Source organism: Mustela lutreola, chromosome 5 (assembly GCF_030435805.1).
Source record: "Mustela lutreola isolate mMusLut2 chromosome 5, mMusLut2.pri, whole genome shotgun sequence".
Lineage (NCBI taxonomy): Eukaryota > Metazoa > Chordata > Mammalia > Carnivora > Mustelidae > Mustela > Mustela lutreola.
This window is the reverse complement of record NC_081294.1, coordinates 65,113,313-65,127,523: the sequence shown is the minus strand read 5'-3', so window position 1 is coordinate 65,127,523 and position 14,211 is coordinate 65,113,313. Positions and strand designations below refer to the sequence as shown.

General features: G+C 58.8%; 1 protein-coding gene across 3 annotated transcripts in view; it reads right to left on the bottom strand.

The window, feature by feature from the left end:
• Positions 1-5: 5 nt before the first annotated feature.
• Positions 6-14,211, bottom strand: part of UNC5A (unc-5 netrin receptor A) — a 60,877-nt gene continuing 46,671 nt past the window's right edge. Inside the window, exons 3-16 of one of the 3 annotated variants that reach the window (XM_059174394.1) lie at positions 10,384-10,527; positions 10,019-10,122; positions 9,692-9,872; positions 8,848-9,015; positions 8,113-8,277; positions 6,898-7,086; positions 6,490-6,792; positions 3,610-3,697; positions 3,192-3,360; positions 2,799-3,032; positions 2,511-2,660; positions 2,266-2,430; positions 1,397-1,575; positions 6-1,152 (exon numbers count right to left, since the gene is read on the bottom strand). In XM_059174394.1, the coding sequence (XP_059030377.1) occupies positions 987-1,152; positions 1,397-1,575; positions 2,266-2,430; positions 2,511-2,660; positions 2,799-3,032; positions 3,192-3,360; positions 3,610-3,697; positions 6,490-6,792; positions 6,898-7,086; positions 8,113-8,277; positions 8,848-9,015; positions 9,692-9,872; positions 10,019-10,122; positions 10,384-10,527 (2,405 nt within the window). In that variant the 3' untranslated portion in view covers positions 6-986. The remainder of the gene's footprint in view (positions 1,153-1,396; positions 1,576-2,265; positions 2,431-2,510; positions 2,661-2,798; positions 3,033-3,191; positions 3,361-3,609; positions 3,698-6,489; positions 6,793-6,897; positions 7,087-8,112; positions 8,278-8,847; positions 9,016-9,691; positions 9,873-10,018; positions 10,123-10,383; positions 10,528-14,211) is intronic. The other 2 variants (XM_059174395.1, XM_059174396.1) reach the window with 2 other exon arrangements.

Below are 14,211 nucleotides of genomic sequence, written 5' to 3'. Positions count from 1 at the left end.
CACGTCCGCTAAAATCCCTACGCGCCCCGGCGGCCGGGCAAGGCTGTGTACATAAGGCCAAGTGTAAGTGCATGAAAGCACTTAAGACAGAGTCAGGGCACGAGCTTCACACAACAGGCCCCACATGGGGGAACCGGCCAGCCCCAGGAACGGGCACACCACGGCACGCACACTTGCCATTGTCCAGCCCGGGACTCCCATTGCATATTCACATGCCCTGTTGGGCAGGGCTCCTCCAGGCTGGGGGCGGGGGAGGATCAGGGAGGAGCCATTGGGTGTCCCTGGGTGGGTGGGAGAAGGGCAGCATGTGAGAGGCAGATGTGGACTGACACTGGGTGTGAGAGACGTGAGTGGCCTCTGGGTGTACAGCATGAGATGTGTGTTTGTGTGGTGGGTTGGCAGGGAGTCTGTGAGATGAGCACACGAGACATGCATGGGCACATGCCCGCGTGGTGGTCGTACGCCTGAATCCAGGGGCCGCCCCTTGTCCAGCTGTGGCCCTTAGTCTCATAGGCTTGGAGCCAGGCCCCTCAGATGTGCCCCTACCTGGCAGGCACAGAAATGTTTGCATAAGGTCCAGCTCAGGCAGGAGCTCTGGGGGCCATGTCCCGAGCCCAGCGTGTGCGTGTATGCCCGTGTGTATGCGGCCTCCTGGCCAGGGGCTAGGAGGAGAGGTAGCATCACACGCACATACGCACACACAGATGGGCTGGGCCTGGCTTGGGCTCTAGTCACTGTCCACCCGGAGCCCCAGAGGCTGGGGCAGGGTCAGAGGAGGTGGCAGTACCAGTCTGGCCAGGCAGGCCTTGGACGGGTGGAAGTGTGGGCAGGGTCTGAAGGGCCAGTGTTAAGGGACAGTGTCTGCCAGGAGGGGGCCTGTCCACACAGCTCCCCCTGAGGAGGGGAAAGGGCCCCATCTGGCTTCTGCCCGTCCCTGGCGGGTGCCAAAGCTGGTGAGAGTATAGGCGTTGTAGGCCTGGCTGGCCTCAGCACTCCGCCTCTGACACCGTGAAGAGGCCAGCGTCTGGCTGGCCCAGTCCAGCTACTGCTGCAGCCAGCTGGCTGAGGTTGCCATTGGGGAAGTGCCGCGCCTCCCACAGGTTGAGGATCATGGCTGTGGGGCTGGGCTTGGAGGCAAAGAAGCTGAGATGGCTGTGGAAGGGAGGGGACAGGAGCCAGTCAGCAGCCCTGCTTCACCCCAGGCTGTACCCTTCTGCCTCTCAGCCCACCCAAGGGCAGGACCTCCCCTTGGCCAAATTGCACTGGATACCCTGGCTGCTTGTGGTCGGGGTGCAAGCCCGCCCCACTGAGCTTCTTACCCACCCCACCCATCCTCTCCCACCAGGAAGGACTGCAGGGGGCCTTTGCAGCCCCTCCCTGCCCATCTCCCACCCACCTGTCCAGGTGGAGTTTCTGGGCCAGAGTCCGCCAGTCAGCACCCCGGCTACAGGGCGGGTCGAGGCTGGTAATGATCTTCTGCCGAATGAGGAAGGGGATCTTGAAGGCACTGGGGCCCACTAGGGCTGGGACCCCCCCTTCACTCTCCAGAGCCAGCAGCTCAGCAAATCTTGTGTCCTGGAGGTGGGGGAGGAGTGGAGGTGCCTGTTAGAAATTTCATGGCCCAGGCCCACTGCCACCACCTGCTGGGGGAGCACCCAAACCACCACAGCATGGGGGTAGCATGGGTACTATTTCTTGGGCACCCCTGGTATGCCAGAGCTCTGCTCACTAGAGTTTAGAAGGTCTCAAGGTTCAGAGCTATGGTGACATACCCAAAGTCTCACAGCCAGTGCAGAGGAGCTATCAAGCCTCATTCCCCTCCTCTCTCCCCATCACCCCTCCCCAAGTCACCGCTACTGATTACTCAGAACTCACTGTGCTCATCTCACTATCTTTGTCCTCCCCACTCAGTTCCCACAGCCAGAAGCCCCCTTTCCCTCACTCTCTGTCTCTTATTCATCCTTCAAGGCATGGTACAAAGTTCCTCCTCCTGGAAACCCCAAGGCCCCCAGGCTCTGTCTCTCCCTACTGCGGCTCCCACATCCTTTTCAATTTCCACCCCCAAGTCAGATAGCAATCGCATCTGTCTGCATCTGTCTGTTTGCATCTGCACCTCTCTCCCTGGAGACTTGGGGGAAGCTGCTAAGCAGTTTCTAGGAGGAGGTGGTCTTGGTGGCAGGACAGGCCGTGTGTGTGTGTGTGTGTCTGTGTGTGTGTTGGGGGGGGAGGCACATTTCTGCAGTGCTGATGCCCCCTTCTGCCCACCTTGGTGATGTTGAAGTTGATATTGAAGCTCTGCCCGTCGCCTTCCACCTGCCACACCCACACCTTGCAGGCCAGGTCACTGGTGCTGGGGCTGACGCGCTCCAAGGTGAAGGTGCAGTGCAGGTACTGCTGGGTGCCGTTCCAGATATGATAAAAGGGGATCTCCTGAGGGGGTGGGCAGAGAGGCTGAGTCAGGTGTGTCCAGCCTTGGTTGTGCCCACTCTAGGCACCCTGAGCGGCCTCACCTGGTAGCTCACGAGGAGCTTGCTCTTCCACAGGGAGCTGGGCACATCGTGGATGGACAAACGCAGGTTGTGGTAACTGTCCTTGAAGTGCAGGACTCGGGGCTCCTGGATCAGCTGTCCCCCCAGCTGCTTCTCCAGCTGTACCACCTCCTGTAGCACACCCCAGCTGGTCAGCTGAGTCTGGGGCCTGGAGCACCTTCCCCACTGCTGCCCCTCCCGGGAGGAGAGGCCCTCCGTGCCAGTGGTGGTGTGGCCTCCCTGTGGCAGGGTGGGGGCGGGGGGGGGTACCTTGAGTGCGTCGTGGGTGTCATGTAGGCAGTAGACTCTGATGTTGTACTCGAGGGAGGTGCAGGCCACGGGGGCAAACAGAAGCAGCTTGAGGCGCTTGGTCGCAGCCACACTGAGGGCCTCTCCCACCAGGGCAAAGCGGCCCAGTTGCTCAGTGAAGACATAGCAGGCGCCGGCCTCCAGCTGGCAGTAGTAGAGGTGGGAGGGTGCCTCCTCTCCCAGATGCAGCACATCCTGCGGGCAAGGGCCGGATGGGTCAGCTCATGGCCAACTCCAACGGTGAGGAGTGGCCAGACTGGGGAGAGGGTGGCTCAAGGGCCAGGTGGGAAGCCCAGGCTCCACTCTGAACTCCTCAGTGCTCAGGTGGTTGGGCTCAGGGCCATTCCTGCTCACCTCCCAGCTGCCCTCACAGGACTGCTTTTTGAGGCGCAGGCTCCAGCTCTCTGGGCAGGGCTCCCCACAGTGGTCCATGGCGAGGATGACCGGCCGGGTGAGCAGGACTCCAGGGGGCCCACAGCTAACGATGGGACTCAGCAGGGTCTGACAGCCAGCTAGGGGCAACCTCAAGTGGGAAAATATGGGTGGAGAGGGAAAGGTGTCAGTGGGCTGTCCTGGGAGTTGGCTGGGGCAGAGCAATTGGCACCCCAGGGTTGAGGCCCCAGGGCTGGGTGGAGCTTATGGGCAGTTCTTCCCTGCCCTCCCCAGGGCTAGGCTAGACCAAGTCTGACAGACGATGGCTAGGGGATATCATGGTGACTAAAGGCAGAGGGCAGGACCCACCCAGCCCTAGCAACAGGGCCCGCGCCCACACCTCACATCCTCTGGCTTGTGCAGTGTGAGGTAGATCTCGTAGATCTTTCCCCGGGGTATGGCATCTGGAGGAATGAGGAGGCTGATCCCTGTGACAAAGTAGGAGGAGGCCTGGGGTTTACCAGGGCTGCAAAGACATCAAACACCCCTCTCTCCCAGCCCCTACAGGCACCTCCCTTTGAGGACTGACCACTGCCAGCCTGGACTAGGGGACAGAGGTGCCAAAGGGACTGCCAGGGGACAGAAGTGCCAAGGGGACTGCCAGGCTGTCCATCTACCCACACAGGCATGAAACGGAGTCCTAGTGACCCCAAGAGAGGCTAAGGGAACTCGGGTGGAAAAAGCATGCCTAGTTAGTCTGAGCACAGAAAGCTCTGGAACAAAAGGTGCTAGGTGTTTTGTACCTACCTGACCTATCACCCAAAAGACACTGGGTGGGACCAGGGCACTCCTGCTTAAAACCTTCCCTGCCTCCAGCATAAGGTCCAGCTCCCTGGCCTAGCCCTTCACCTCTGGCCCCGGCAACCTTTCCAGCAGCTTCCTTAGCCCGGCCTGTGCTGTATTCTTGGCTATTCTGAAGCCCCCCTCTCTTGAGCACACCTCTGCCTGGGTGCCCTGTCCTCCTGTTCCTCAAGCTTTCCTCCTCCTATCTGCCCTGGCCATCTTTGGGGATGGCCATTCTCAGCCACCATGACTTTGCTCCTCATTTTCTAGCAGCGCCTGTAGGTAGGGCAGGCCTTTAACAGCCTTGCTGGCTTTGGTAGCCCTCCCAGGTTTGGGAGACACTGCACTCATGTCCTCTTGTCTGGTGGATTCAGCTCTGTGCAGTGTCCTGCTCGGCAGCACCAGAAGGGACTGCTCAGTGAGGAGTGGTTGCAGGGGAGAGCCAGTAGGGCAGGGGCTGCAGAGTTCCTCTGAGGATGGCAAGGAGTTGTCCTGCTCTTTTGGGATGGGGGCGCCTACATCAGGAGGGACCTCGGAGGCACGTGACTGGGGAGAGGAAGGAATTCTATGACTTTATCCCACCAAGTCCAAAGCTTGCATTTATGCTCCAGAGTGAAGTCTGAGGAGGGCTGGCTGGAGTATCACCACTTCCCAGAAACTGAAGCGCAGGAGAGGGAAGGCACTGATGCCCTATTTACAGCTACTGCTCCCTTCACCAACTCTGTGCTGCCTCCTGGTACTGGCTGCCAGTGCTGGTGACAGTCGCAGAGATCCATGTGTGACTGCTCTCTGAGGCGGACGTATACATTCAGTAGATGCTCACGTCCAGTACTCAGGGCAGTGAGGAAAAACCAGGGGCCCTGCTCTCCTGAGGCACTCAGCCCGGGGGGGTGGGGCAGAAGGACAAGTGGAGCAAAGGGTGCTGGGGGGGGCAGCCCCCCGCCCCAGGGGCAAGAAAGGCTGAGTGTCACTGTGTGCCTGTCCCTTTCTAAGAGCTTGACATGACCATCTCACCTCATCATCCTAGCAGCCCTGTGAGGAGGACATGAGGCACAGAGAGGGAGAGCTGCCAGGCCAACACCTGAATGAGAGCTAGCAGATGAGTTAGTGGATGGGGGCAGAGGAACCGTGTGTGCAAAGGGCAGCAATGGTGTGCTTGGAGTGCCGAGAGCCCACTGTGACTGCCATGTGCACGAAAAAGTGCATAGGAGGGTAGAGGCCACTGCATCTGGCCGGCAGGGGACAGAGAGGTCACTGTGTCCTTGTTATGTGGGCTTTGTGTTGTGTGGGGCATTGGGGAGCCCCAAAAATGGCTCAAGAAGGGGAGGGACATGATTAAGTCTGGCTTCATTGGTGAGTGCTTGTTGTCTTGAACTAGATAAGAGGTAGGTATGGCGGCCTGAGCCAGAAAAGGCAGTGGGGAAGAGGCAAACCAGGAGCATTTGAGGAGGAAGAATGACGGGACTGGTGTGTGACTGACTAAAGCTGTTGTGGAGATGAGGGGGGCAAGTGAAAAAGAGTAGAAGGTCAAGGTGACCTCCAGTTTCTGGCTAGAGCAACTTGACTCTGTTGTCCCTGAGGTGGGTAAAGCCAGAAAGCAGGAGGTTCTGGGGGAGGGTGGGAGACAGTGCTGTTTTAGGCACCAGGAATCTGAGGTACTGTGAGACATCCAGATGGAGCTGCCCAGGAGGCAGCTGGGTGTATGATTCTGTCGCCCAGGAGAAATGTGGCTGGGGATGGAGGAGTGGGAGTGATCTGCACAGACATGGCGATTAAAGCCACGGAGTAGGCGAGATTGCTCTGCGACAGGGTGCCAGGAGGGAGCTCTGAGGAACACCTACATTTAGGGCACAGGCACCAGGAGCAGCTGGAGAGGGGTAAGAAAATCAGGGGCAAGTGGGGTCGTCTGAGCCGAGGGAGAAGAGACTTTCAGGGTGGGAACACCAGAGGCTGCTGTGCTTCCTCAAAAGAGGACTATGGAAAGGGTCTGTGGAGTCCCTATCGTGGACCCTGTCAGAAGGGTTTCCGTGAGGTGGTGGGCAGAGCAGCCCCCTGTCCCGGCATTTGTCCTCTGCCATCTCTCCATTACTTCCACAGTTCCTTGGGGCCGGCACCTGTCCTACCTCTGGGCCCAGGGGCCAATGCAGAGTCTGGCACATGGGCTGGCTGACTGTGCAAATGAATGGCTAGTAGTCCTGTGCCCTGAAGTAACAGAAGGGCGACACTCTGGCCATGGCCTCGGTGCCGGCCCTACGGCCAGCCATGACTGGATTCTCTCCAAAACTCTCTCCCCACTTCTTGGTGCCTGGCTTAGCATTTAGGGTGAGGGTGAGCAGCTCAGGAAAAACATCAAGAGCTGTCCCATCCTCCTCTAGGAGGGACACAAGACTAGTTTTGCCTCTTAGAGCTCCCTGGGGCACCCTGGAGTCCTTCTCACCTGTATTAGGGATCATCAGCCGGCCCCCGAGGAAGTTGAAGGTCCCATAAGTCATGTTGCTGGTGCCACGGGGCAAGGAGCGGAAGTAGTTCTGGGTAGAGAGGCGGGAGACGAAGTCCTCGGCCTCAGAGGTGGGCGAGCTGTGGTGCAGCGTGTGGCGCCCACCACCCAGCGGGCTGAGCAGGTGCCCATTGGCGAGCTGGAACTTGGGGCTTGGCCCGTCCTGCCGGGGACACAGACTTCCCTGGCAGGTGGTGGTGGTGGTGCTGAGGTCTGGCTGGATGGTGAGAAGATGGGGATTGTCTGCAAGGGTAAAGACAGACTCAGGGGGTGGCACTGAGGTGACCTGTTGGGCAGTTCTTGGTGTGGGGGCCTGGCAGGAATGCTGGGAGTGAGGGGGCACCCCACCTGCTTTGCTGGGCTTGATGCTGACGGGCTGGAAGCCTGAGGTGAGGATGGATGAGTCAGCCACGTCTGAGTCCAGCCCTTCCTTCTTGCGGCAATAAACAAGGATGAGGACGAGCAGCAGCAGGAGGAGGCATACAGCCACAGCAATGAGGCCCACGTAAAGGGCCACGTCCTCGGGCCCGGAAGCAGCTGCGGGAAAGAGCGCGGCCTTGGGAGGGGCAGGGTGCAGGAGGCCGGGAAGGAGAGGTCAGCGGTCTACGCCCCAGGAGGATGAGGTGCTCACTCCTTGGGCATCAGCACTAGCGGGGCTGCAAATGTGGTGGCAGGGAGCATGGAGTCAGCATGTGTGCATCTCAGCCCTGCATCTGCCACCACCTTGCTGTGTCACTCTGGGCAAATCAGATCTCTCACTGCTCATTCAGTCTGAGGCTGCTGCTACTGAAGGATGGAGGAGGGGAGGAGACGCTTTCCCAGGCAGCCCTAGTGGGCTGCCAGGTTGAACATACTCTTCTGGGGCCCAGGGCAGCTGGGGCTGGCGGAAGCTCCTGGGATCCCCAAAGTAGGGGCTCTACTTCCTGGAGGAGAGGGTCTGCTAATCTAATTCCTAGCCATGTCCCTGGGCCAGAAGCTGGGGTGCCAGGGCTTTTCTCCTGGTCTGCTTCCCCAGGCTTGAGGCAGGGTTGGAGTGGGGGTGATTGACTGCCTGGAGGAAGCTATATTGATTTTAGAAGGGCTTTGCATAATGGAAGAAATGTCCATCAGAAAGGAATTGACACAGATAATTAGGTTTTTAATTGAAAGAATGGGGGAGGGTGTGTTCTAGAGAAAAAAAAATCCAACAGAGATCTTTAATTGTTAGTTATGGCCTTGTAATTAACAGGCCTCACAAGCCCGGTGTCCCCACAGGACTTGTGTGTGCACTTGGGGGACCGTGTGGAGGTGAAACTGTAGGAGAGGAGGGGGATCCAGAAGCCTGGGGGACAGGGGAAAGGTTCCCATGTATGCATGTTTCAGGAGAGGTGGGGGAGGTACTGGGGTATACACGGGCACATGTGTGGGTATGTTAGGGATGGGGAGTTCCCGAGGGTCCTGAACTTTGGAGAGGGCACACACCTTGTGTAAGGGGGGCTGATTCCCTTAGCTGTCACCTCCCTGGGGCTGGTCAGGGCCAATCCTGGCAAAATCAAGAGGACTCCTGGGGCAGAGTGGACTCACTGTGCACACAGAGGTCGCTGGTACAATTTCGGGTATCCAGATCAGCACCCCGGCACTCCTCACCTCCATTGCGGGGTGCTGGGTCAGAACACTCACGACTTCGCCAGTGGGTGCAGTCGAGCCCACAGGCTGACCACTTGCTCCATGGGCTCCAGCTGCCATCCACTAGAGGAGAGACAGACAGGGACAGAGAGGAGATGGTGTGGTCAGCCTGGGCAGCAGCACAGGCAGTTTGCCAGTGCGGCCCTGCTGGGCATCCAGACCTAGGTGCAATGCTGTGGTAAGGAGCACACCCTCTGGTGTCCGGCTGGCCTGAATGACGCATGCTAATGACGGGAGGCACGATGATGCCGGGCCTGCTTTACTCTATCCACACTATGGGGCCGTCCTGGCCCTGGGGCAGCAAGGGCACTTGGTCCCACGATGACCCTGTGATTCCAGGCATAGGTGGTTCTGTAGACTCAGGTGGTGCCCTGCGCCTGTTCCACACTGACTGTACCTGTCCTGACTGTACTGCAGAGTCTGTGACTCAGCCCCTCTGCTAAGGCCTAGCCTGGACACAGACCAAGCCCTGCTTCCAACCACACTAAACCCCATCCCAGCCTTGGACTGAGCCTGGCCCTGCGTGTGCGTGGGTGGGATGGAGCCATGGGGGGCAGGCTGGTGGGCACAATGGAGCCAGGGCACGGAGATGGCGTGGTGAGGAGCGATGCGGGAGGCAGCGGCCGCTGGTACCTGGGCACAGGGTGGCGCAGGCTGTTTTCTGGACATTCTGCCCCTCACAGAAGGCACCCCCGTTGAGAGGCGCCGGGTTGGTGCAGCTCCGGCTCCGTTTCTGCCAGCCGCGCCCACAGCTGGCGCTGCAGACGGACCACTCGGTCCACGTCGACCACCCACCGTTCACTGGCCGGACAGAGAAGGACTGGGGTCAGGGAGCGGGGGCTTCCTCAGACACGCTGGCCCAGGGGCCAGGGCAGGAGGGCAGAGGGGCTGTGAGCTGGAAAGGGGTGGGCTGTGGCTGTGCTGGTAGAGATGCCCTGGAGGGGAGCCCGTGCTGGTGCTCGCTAACCCCCAGGGCCTGGCAGTACCGGCTCCACAGCCCCTTCTCCCAGCAGGCTCTGCAAGCGCCCAGGGCAGCCAGGCCTAGCTGCAGCTCCCATGCTCCTCCGGCCCAGACCCCAGTCTTTCACAAGGGCAACTCCGGCACCCGCCCCCTCGGCCTGCTCTTGGGGTGCCTGGAACACTCAACTTCCCACACCTGGGACACAGGAGCATGGGCTGTGGTCTGTTACTTTTCCTAGACTCCCATCCTGTGCCCTCATCTCCACTTGCACAATGTCCCTGGCCCATAGGTAACCCAAGGGATGGTCTCATCACAGAGGACCACCAACCTGTCCCACACCTCAGCCCAGTTACGCCCCTTGGCTCCCGGATAACCACAGCAAGCCCTCTCCCTGTCCTTCCCAGGGAGGCCACAGCCTGGTCCACTGGACCCTGGCTCCATAGGGAGCCACTGACACATCGTTGCCCATCTCCCTATGCCTGGGAGCCCCTCTGCCCCACCAGCACTGGGGCCCACCGTAGACGATGACAGCAGCTGAGGTGCTGCGGCGACGCGCTACGATGTTCTTGGCCACGCAGGTGTAGTTGGCCGTGTCGGCCAGGCGGGCCTGTCGCACCACCAGGCTGTGCTCCCTTGTGATGTACACATTGGGGTCCAGGGACGGGTCCACCAGGTCCTCGTTCCGGAGCCACTCCACCTGGGGGAGGGAGCCATGCCACTGCACTGCCCGCCCATGCTGGCCCTACCTGGAGCGAGAGTAGCCCCTGGGGGCGTCAGGGCAGGCAGGACCCAAGACCCGGGAGCCCTACCCACCTGTGGAGCGGGCACCAGAGCCCCTCTCACCTCAGCCGGGGGGATGCCCTCGGGTGGGCGGCAGGGCAGCACGATGCCCTGCTCCAGGGATACCTCCTTGGCCAACGGCTCCTGCTCGAAGTTCTTGCGCAAATCTGGGAGAAGAGCAAGAGTGTCCTCCAGCCTGAGTGTCTCAGGCTGGTTCAGCCTTGCTGGCCCTGTCCCCTGGTCCCGCAGCGGCCGTGGTGCATGGCTAGAGAAAGTGCCAAGTGACTAGGGTGATATGGGAGTGGCTGGGGAGTGGACAGAGGCACTTTCTCCGCCATCTAGGCAGGACCTGAGGTTTTCTGAACAGACCCTTACCCTTGTTGATACCCTCCATCCACCCCTGACCAAGGGCCAGGCCCTGGACTCACAGGCAATGCGGATGTAGGCCTTCTGACTCTTGGTGGTGCCTGAGGAGCTCCATGCCACACACTGGCACCAGTACTCCTCCAGCCCAAACACCTTCTCCACCTGCTGCCTCGAGACGTTGATGCGGACCTCCATGGCGGGCAGCCCTGGGGGGCAGGAGGGGTGGGTAGCCAGAGTTCTGGTTGTGCCAAGCCTTACACAGTTCTTGCCGCCCAGATGTCTGGGGGTCTTTGGCTCAGAAGGAGAGTGGACCCTGAAGGCAACCCTTAGCCTGGAAGGAACTCTGCGGGAGCCCCAGGGGATGCTCCATTTATATCTCCCCAAGGCCATTCACTATACTTTGTTACCCAAGGCCTGTCTCCCTGCAGCCGCAGAAATGTCTCTAAAGGGGCTTGCTGTTGTTTCAGAGACAACAGTACAGAGGAGTTTGGGGCTCCAGAGACTGGCCTTCAACGACCCAAGGCAGAAGGAGTGGAGCAGATAGGATAGCTCTGGGGCCTTTGTGGTTAAAAAAGGTGAGGAAGGATCTGGTTCCTCTCCCTGGGGTTTAGCAGGTAGATTATGACATGTGATAATATAATAACAGCTATTAACAGTATAATTACAGCGATTATGTAGTATGATAATAGACCCCTGGGGCTTAGCCAGGGTTTCCCACATGCTGGCTTATTTTCTTCAATCTACTCCCTTGAAGGTATTGCTCCCACTCTACGGATAAGGAAACAGAGGCTTAGAGATACAGTGATTTGCTGTAGCTGCTCAGGGCTGTCTGAATCCACAGTGCATTCAGGGATCCCCCCTGCCCATTTCACGGAGAAGCAGTGGGGGGTGGGTGAGGGGGCAGTTGCAGAGGAGAAGCTGGCCAGTGATGGGTATCTGGGACCCTCTCTGCCCTGACTGGGCTGGGCTGAAGGGACTCTGCTCAAGGACAGACTGAGCTTCTGCCATACCTGGACCCCGAAAATGGGACACCAAGGAGGCCGAATCCTCTGAGGACCCTGGACAGGAGATCCTAGCCCTCTTCTAGTCCCCTGGCCCTTGGCCAAAACCAGTGTCCCCAGGAGCGAGACAAGACTGTTTCCAATTTCTCCTTCTCCTGACCCCAATTTCCCTCGGGTCACTGGCTTATCAGAAAAAGGGAGAGAGGCCGGGCAACCAATGTGTTTCCATTGTTAACAGAGAAATTCAATTAGGGCTGCATTGCAGGAGGGGCAGCAGCCCAGCTGAGCAGGCAGTCCGGGAGGCTGTTTTCCCTCTTAACTTCTTTAACATGTCTTTCCCTGACCTTTGCCCAGACCGCTCCTCAGGAGTCTCTCCAGCTCCCACACTGGGTCCCCAGAATTTTCCCCCTTGCCCTTGCCCCCAACAAGCTCTCACAGGAGACGAGGAGGTGGAGGGGGGCGGTGTCCACCTCTGGCTGAGGTCATCATGGCTAAGCTCCCTCTGTTCTGGCCACTGCCTGCAACTCCTTTTCTCGAAGGTGAAAAATATGTGTATTCTCTGGCAGTAGGGTGAGGGCTGAGAACAGAGGGTCCCTTACAGGGTCTGTATACAGGAGAAGGGCCCTGGGCTCTAGCTACCTGACAAGCACAAGGAGCCGTGTATACACTTGGGGGTGGTGACAGGGCCTTCCAGCTCTAAGCCTCTAGGGTTAGTGGTGAGAGACTTTTAGAACATTCTGAACCTGGTAGCCTTCCTGAGTGGACAGGACAGGTCTGTGGATGGATGGACTACTGCATCCCCCATGGTGGTGGTGGGAGCTCAGGCAACTCAGTTTGGGGAGAACAGCACTAAATTTAAGCACTCCTATTTCTTTATCCCCATCTCCTCCCCTCTCTGTCCTGCCACTGCCACCCCCTCATCTCCTTCCTGCTGCCATGAATGAGGGCCAAGTTTGTCCATGATGTCCCAGATCCGGCAGCACCCTTGAGGCCCACAAGCTCCAGGAGGGTGGTGGATCCAGGAGGAGACCCAGACACTGCCCTGCTGGTCCTTGATGCGAAGATGGTGCCTTCCTCCCTGCAGGTCACTGGGTAGATGCTGGGGAGGAAGGATGCAGTGTCCCTGCTGGCCCCGGAGCGTGTGGGGTGTGAGTGGGTGTGTAAATGCTGTGGGCACATGGGGAGGCCCCAGTGTGGGTGTATTGAGTATTTTGGGGGAGATGGAGGGTTAGGGGGGTGGAGGTTGGGCTCTGAGGCCAAGTTGGGGTTTAGAGTCTCACTTTTTTATCAATCTGCTTCTAATAACCAGTTTGTTTGACATACAATAAATTACCTTCCCAGGTAGGACTCCAAGGCTTGGTCTCTCTGATTTTGGGCTTTTATAGCATCAGCAGGTTTGGGTTTGAGGGTTTTCAGGCTTTGGTCCCTCCTCCTGGCCTTCTGGATGGGGAATGGGGACAAGTGAGGGGAAGAGAGGAAGGCTGTCTCTTGGGGTGTCCACCCAGCTACCCACACAGGAATGGGCGGGGCTGCAGATCTGCGCTGACCTAGGACTCCTCCATACCCGCCTGACAACAGAATGTTGCTGGGTCAGGGTCTTTGGTCTAAGTCCCTGCACAGCACCACTCCCCACTGTAGTGCCATCTGTTCCTGAGCAAGGGAAGCCTATCTCTTCTCAAAGCACTGAATGGTTTTGGGTTGAGAAATCAAGATCAATACAAAGTCAGATGTGCTGGCCATGGGACGCTTGAGTTTGTATGCTCAGGGGAGGAAAGGGCCACAGTGGTTATGGGAGGGATATGTCCCCACAAGCTCTGCTCTCCACCTGGTTTGAAGGGAGCAAGGCCAGAAGAGTCTGTTGGGGAGTGTGGGGTGGTGGGTCTTGGCATATGTGGCCCAGCCTGTGACTGCTGTGCAGGCCCTGACCTGGGTCTCAGCCAAGCCTTGGATTCCAGACCTCCTGATGGCAGGAGACAAGGAGGGATCTGTGGGGGAATCCTGGAAGGGGAACCTGGGAGCAGCTGGAGACTGGCCTAGAGCCTTCAAACTTCTAAGAAGTTTCAGACAGGCCCTTAATGATGCAGGAAGGCAGTCTCTGACTATAGCTTCCTTCTCCTCATCTGTCCTCTTCCTGGGGGCTCTGTCAGTGGGAGGCCTCATCGTGCCCCAAAGTGGTGCTGGGCCCTGGCTGTGGGGTGGGAAGAGAAGAAAGGCCTGGAGCTGGGTTCACACAGGGTCCATCAGTTCTCATGGCTTCTCCCACCAACCTGCAAGGGGACCCTCCTCACTCCCATTTTGCAGATGAGAAAACTGAGGCCCAGGGCAGGGAGGGCAGACACCCCACCAGTCCCTAAAGGTACAGGGGCAGGGAGGCTTCTGGTACCTGCTGGGGTCTGAAGGTGGGGTCCGAAGGTAGCCAATCATCTTGGGCGCTAACCTAGGCCTGGCACAGGGTTAACCTTTGAGGACTGCAAGAAAGAAGCCGCAAGTAGCAGCTGTGTCTAGGCCCAGCCAGTGCAGGACTCGGGCCGGGGCAGGAACCACTAACTCAGGAGCCAACACCTGGCAGCAAGGAGGCCTACCCCTGCTAACTCGAGAAGGGGAGAGTCAGGTGTGACTTTTAGGGACCGGAATGTTTGGTTGGAACCCTTTTGGGGCCCTGATGAGTCACAGCCATCTGTAACATGACAGGCTGGCTCTGAGGACCAAGTCACCCGCTGCCTAAACTCAAGGCTACTCACATCACAGTTACTGGGACAGCTTCCAAGTCTCCCAGGCTAGGAACCGTCCTGCAGTCTCCTTCTGCCCAGCACCAACTTTCCAAGATTCTGGTGTGGTCGCAACCCCATGTCCAGCTGTGTGCCCCCCAGGGCCCCTCTGTCCATACCT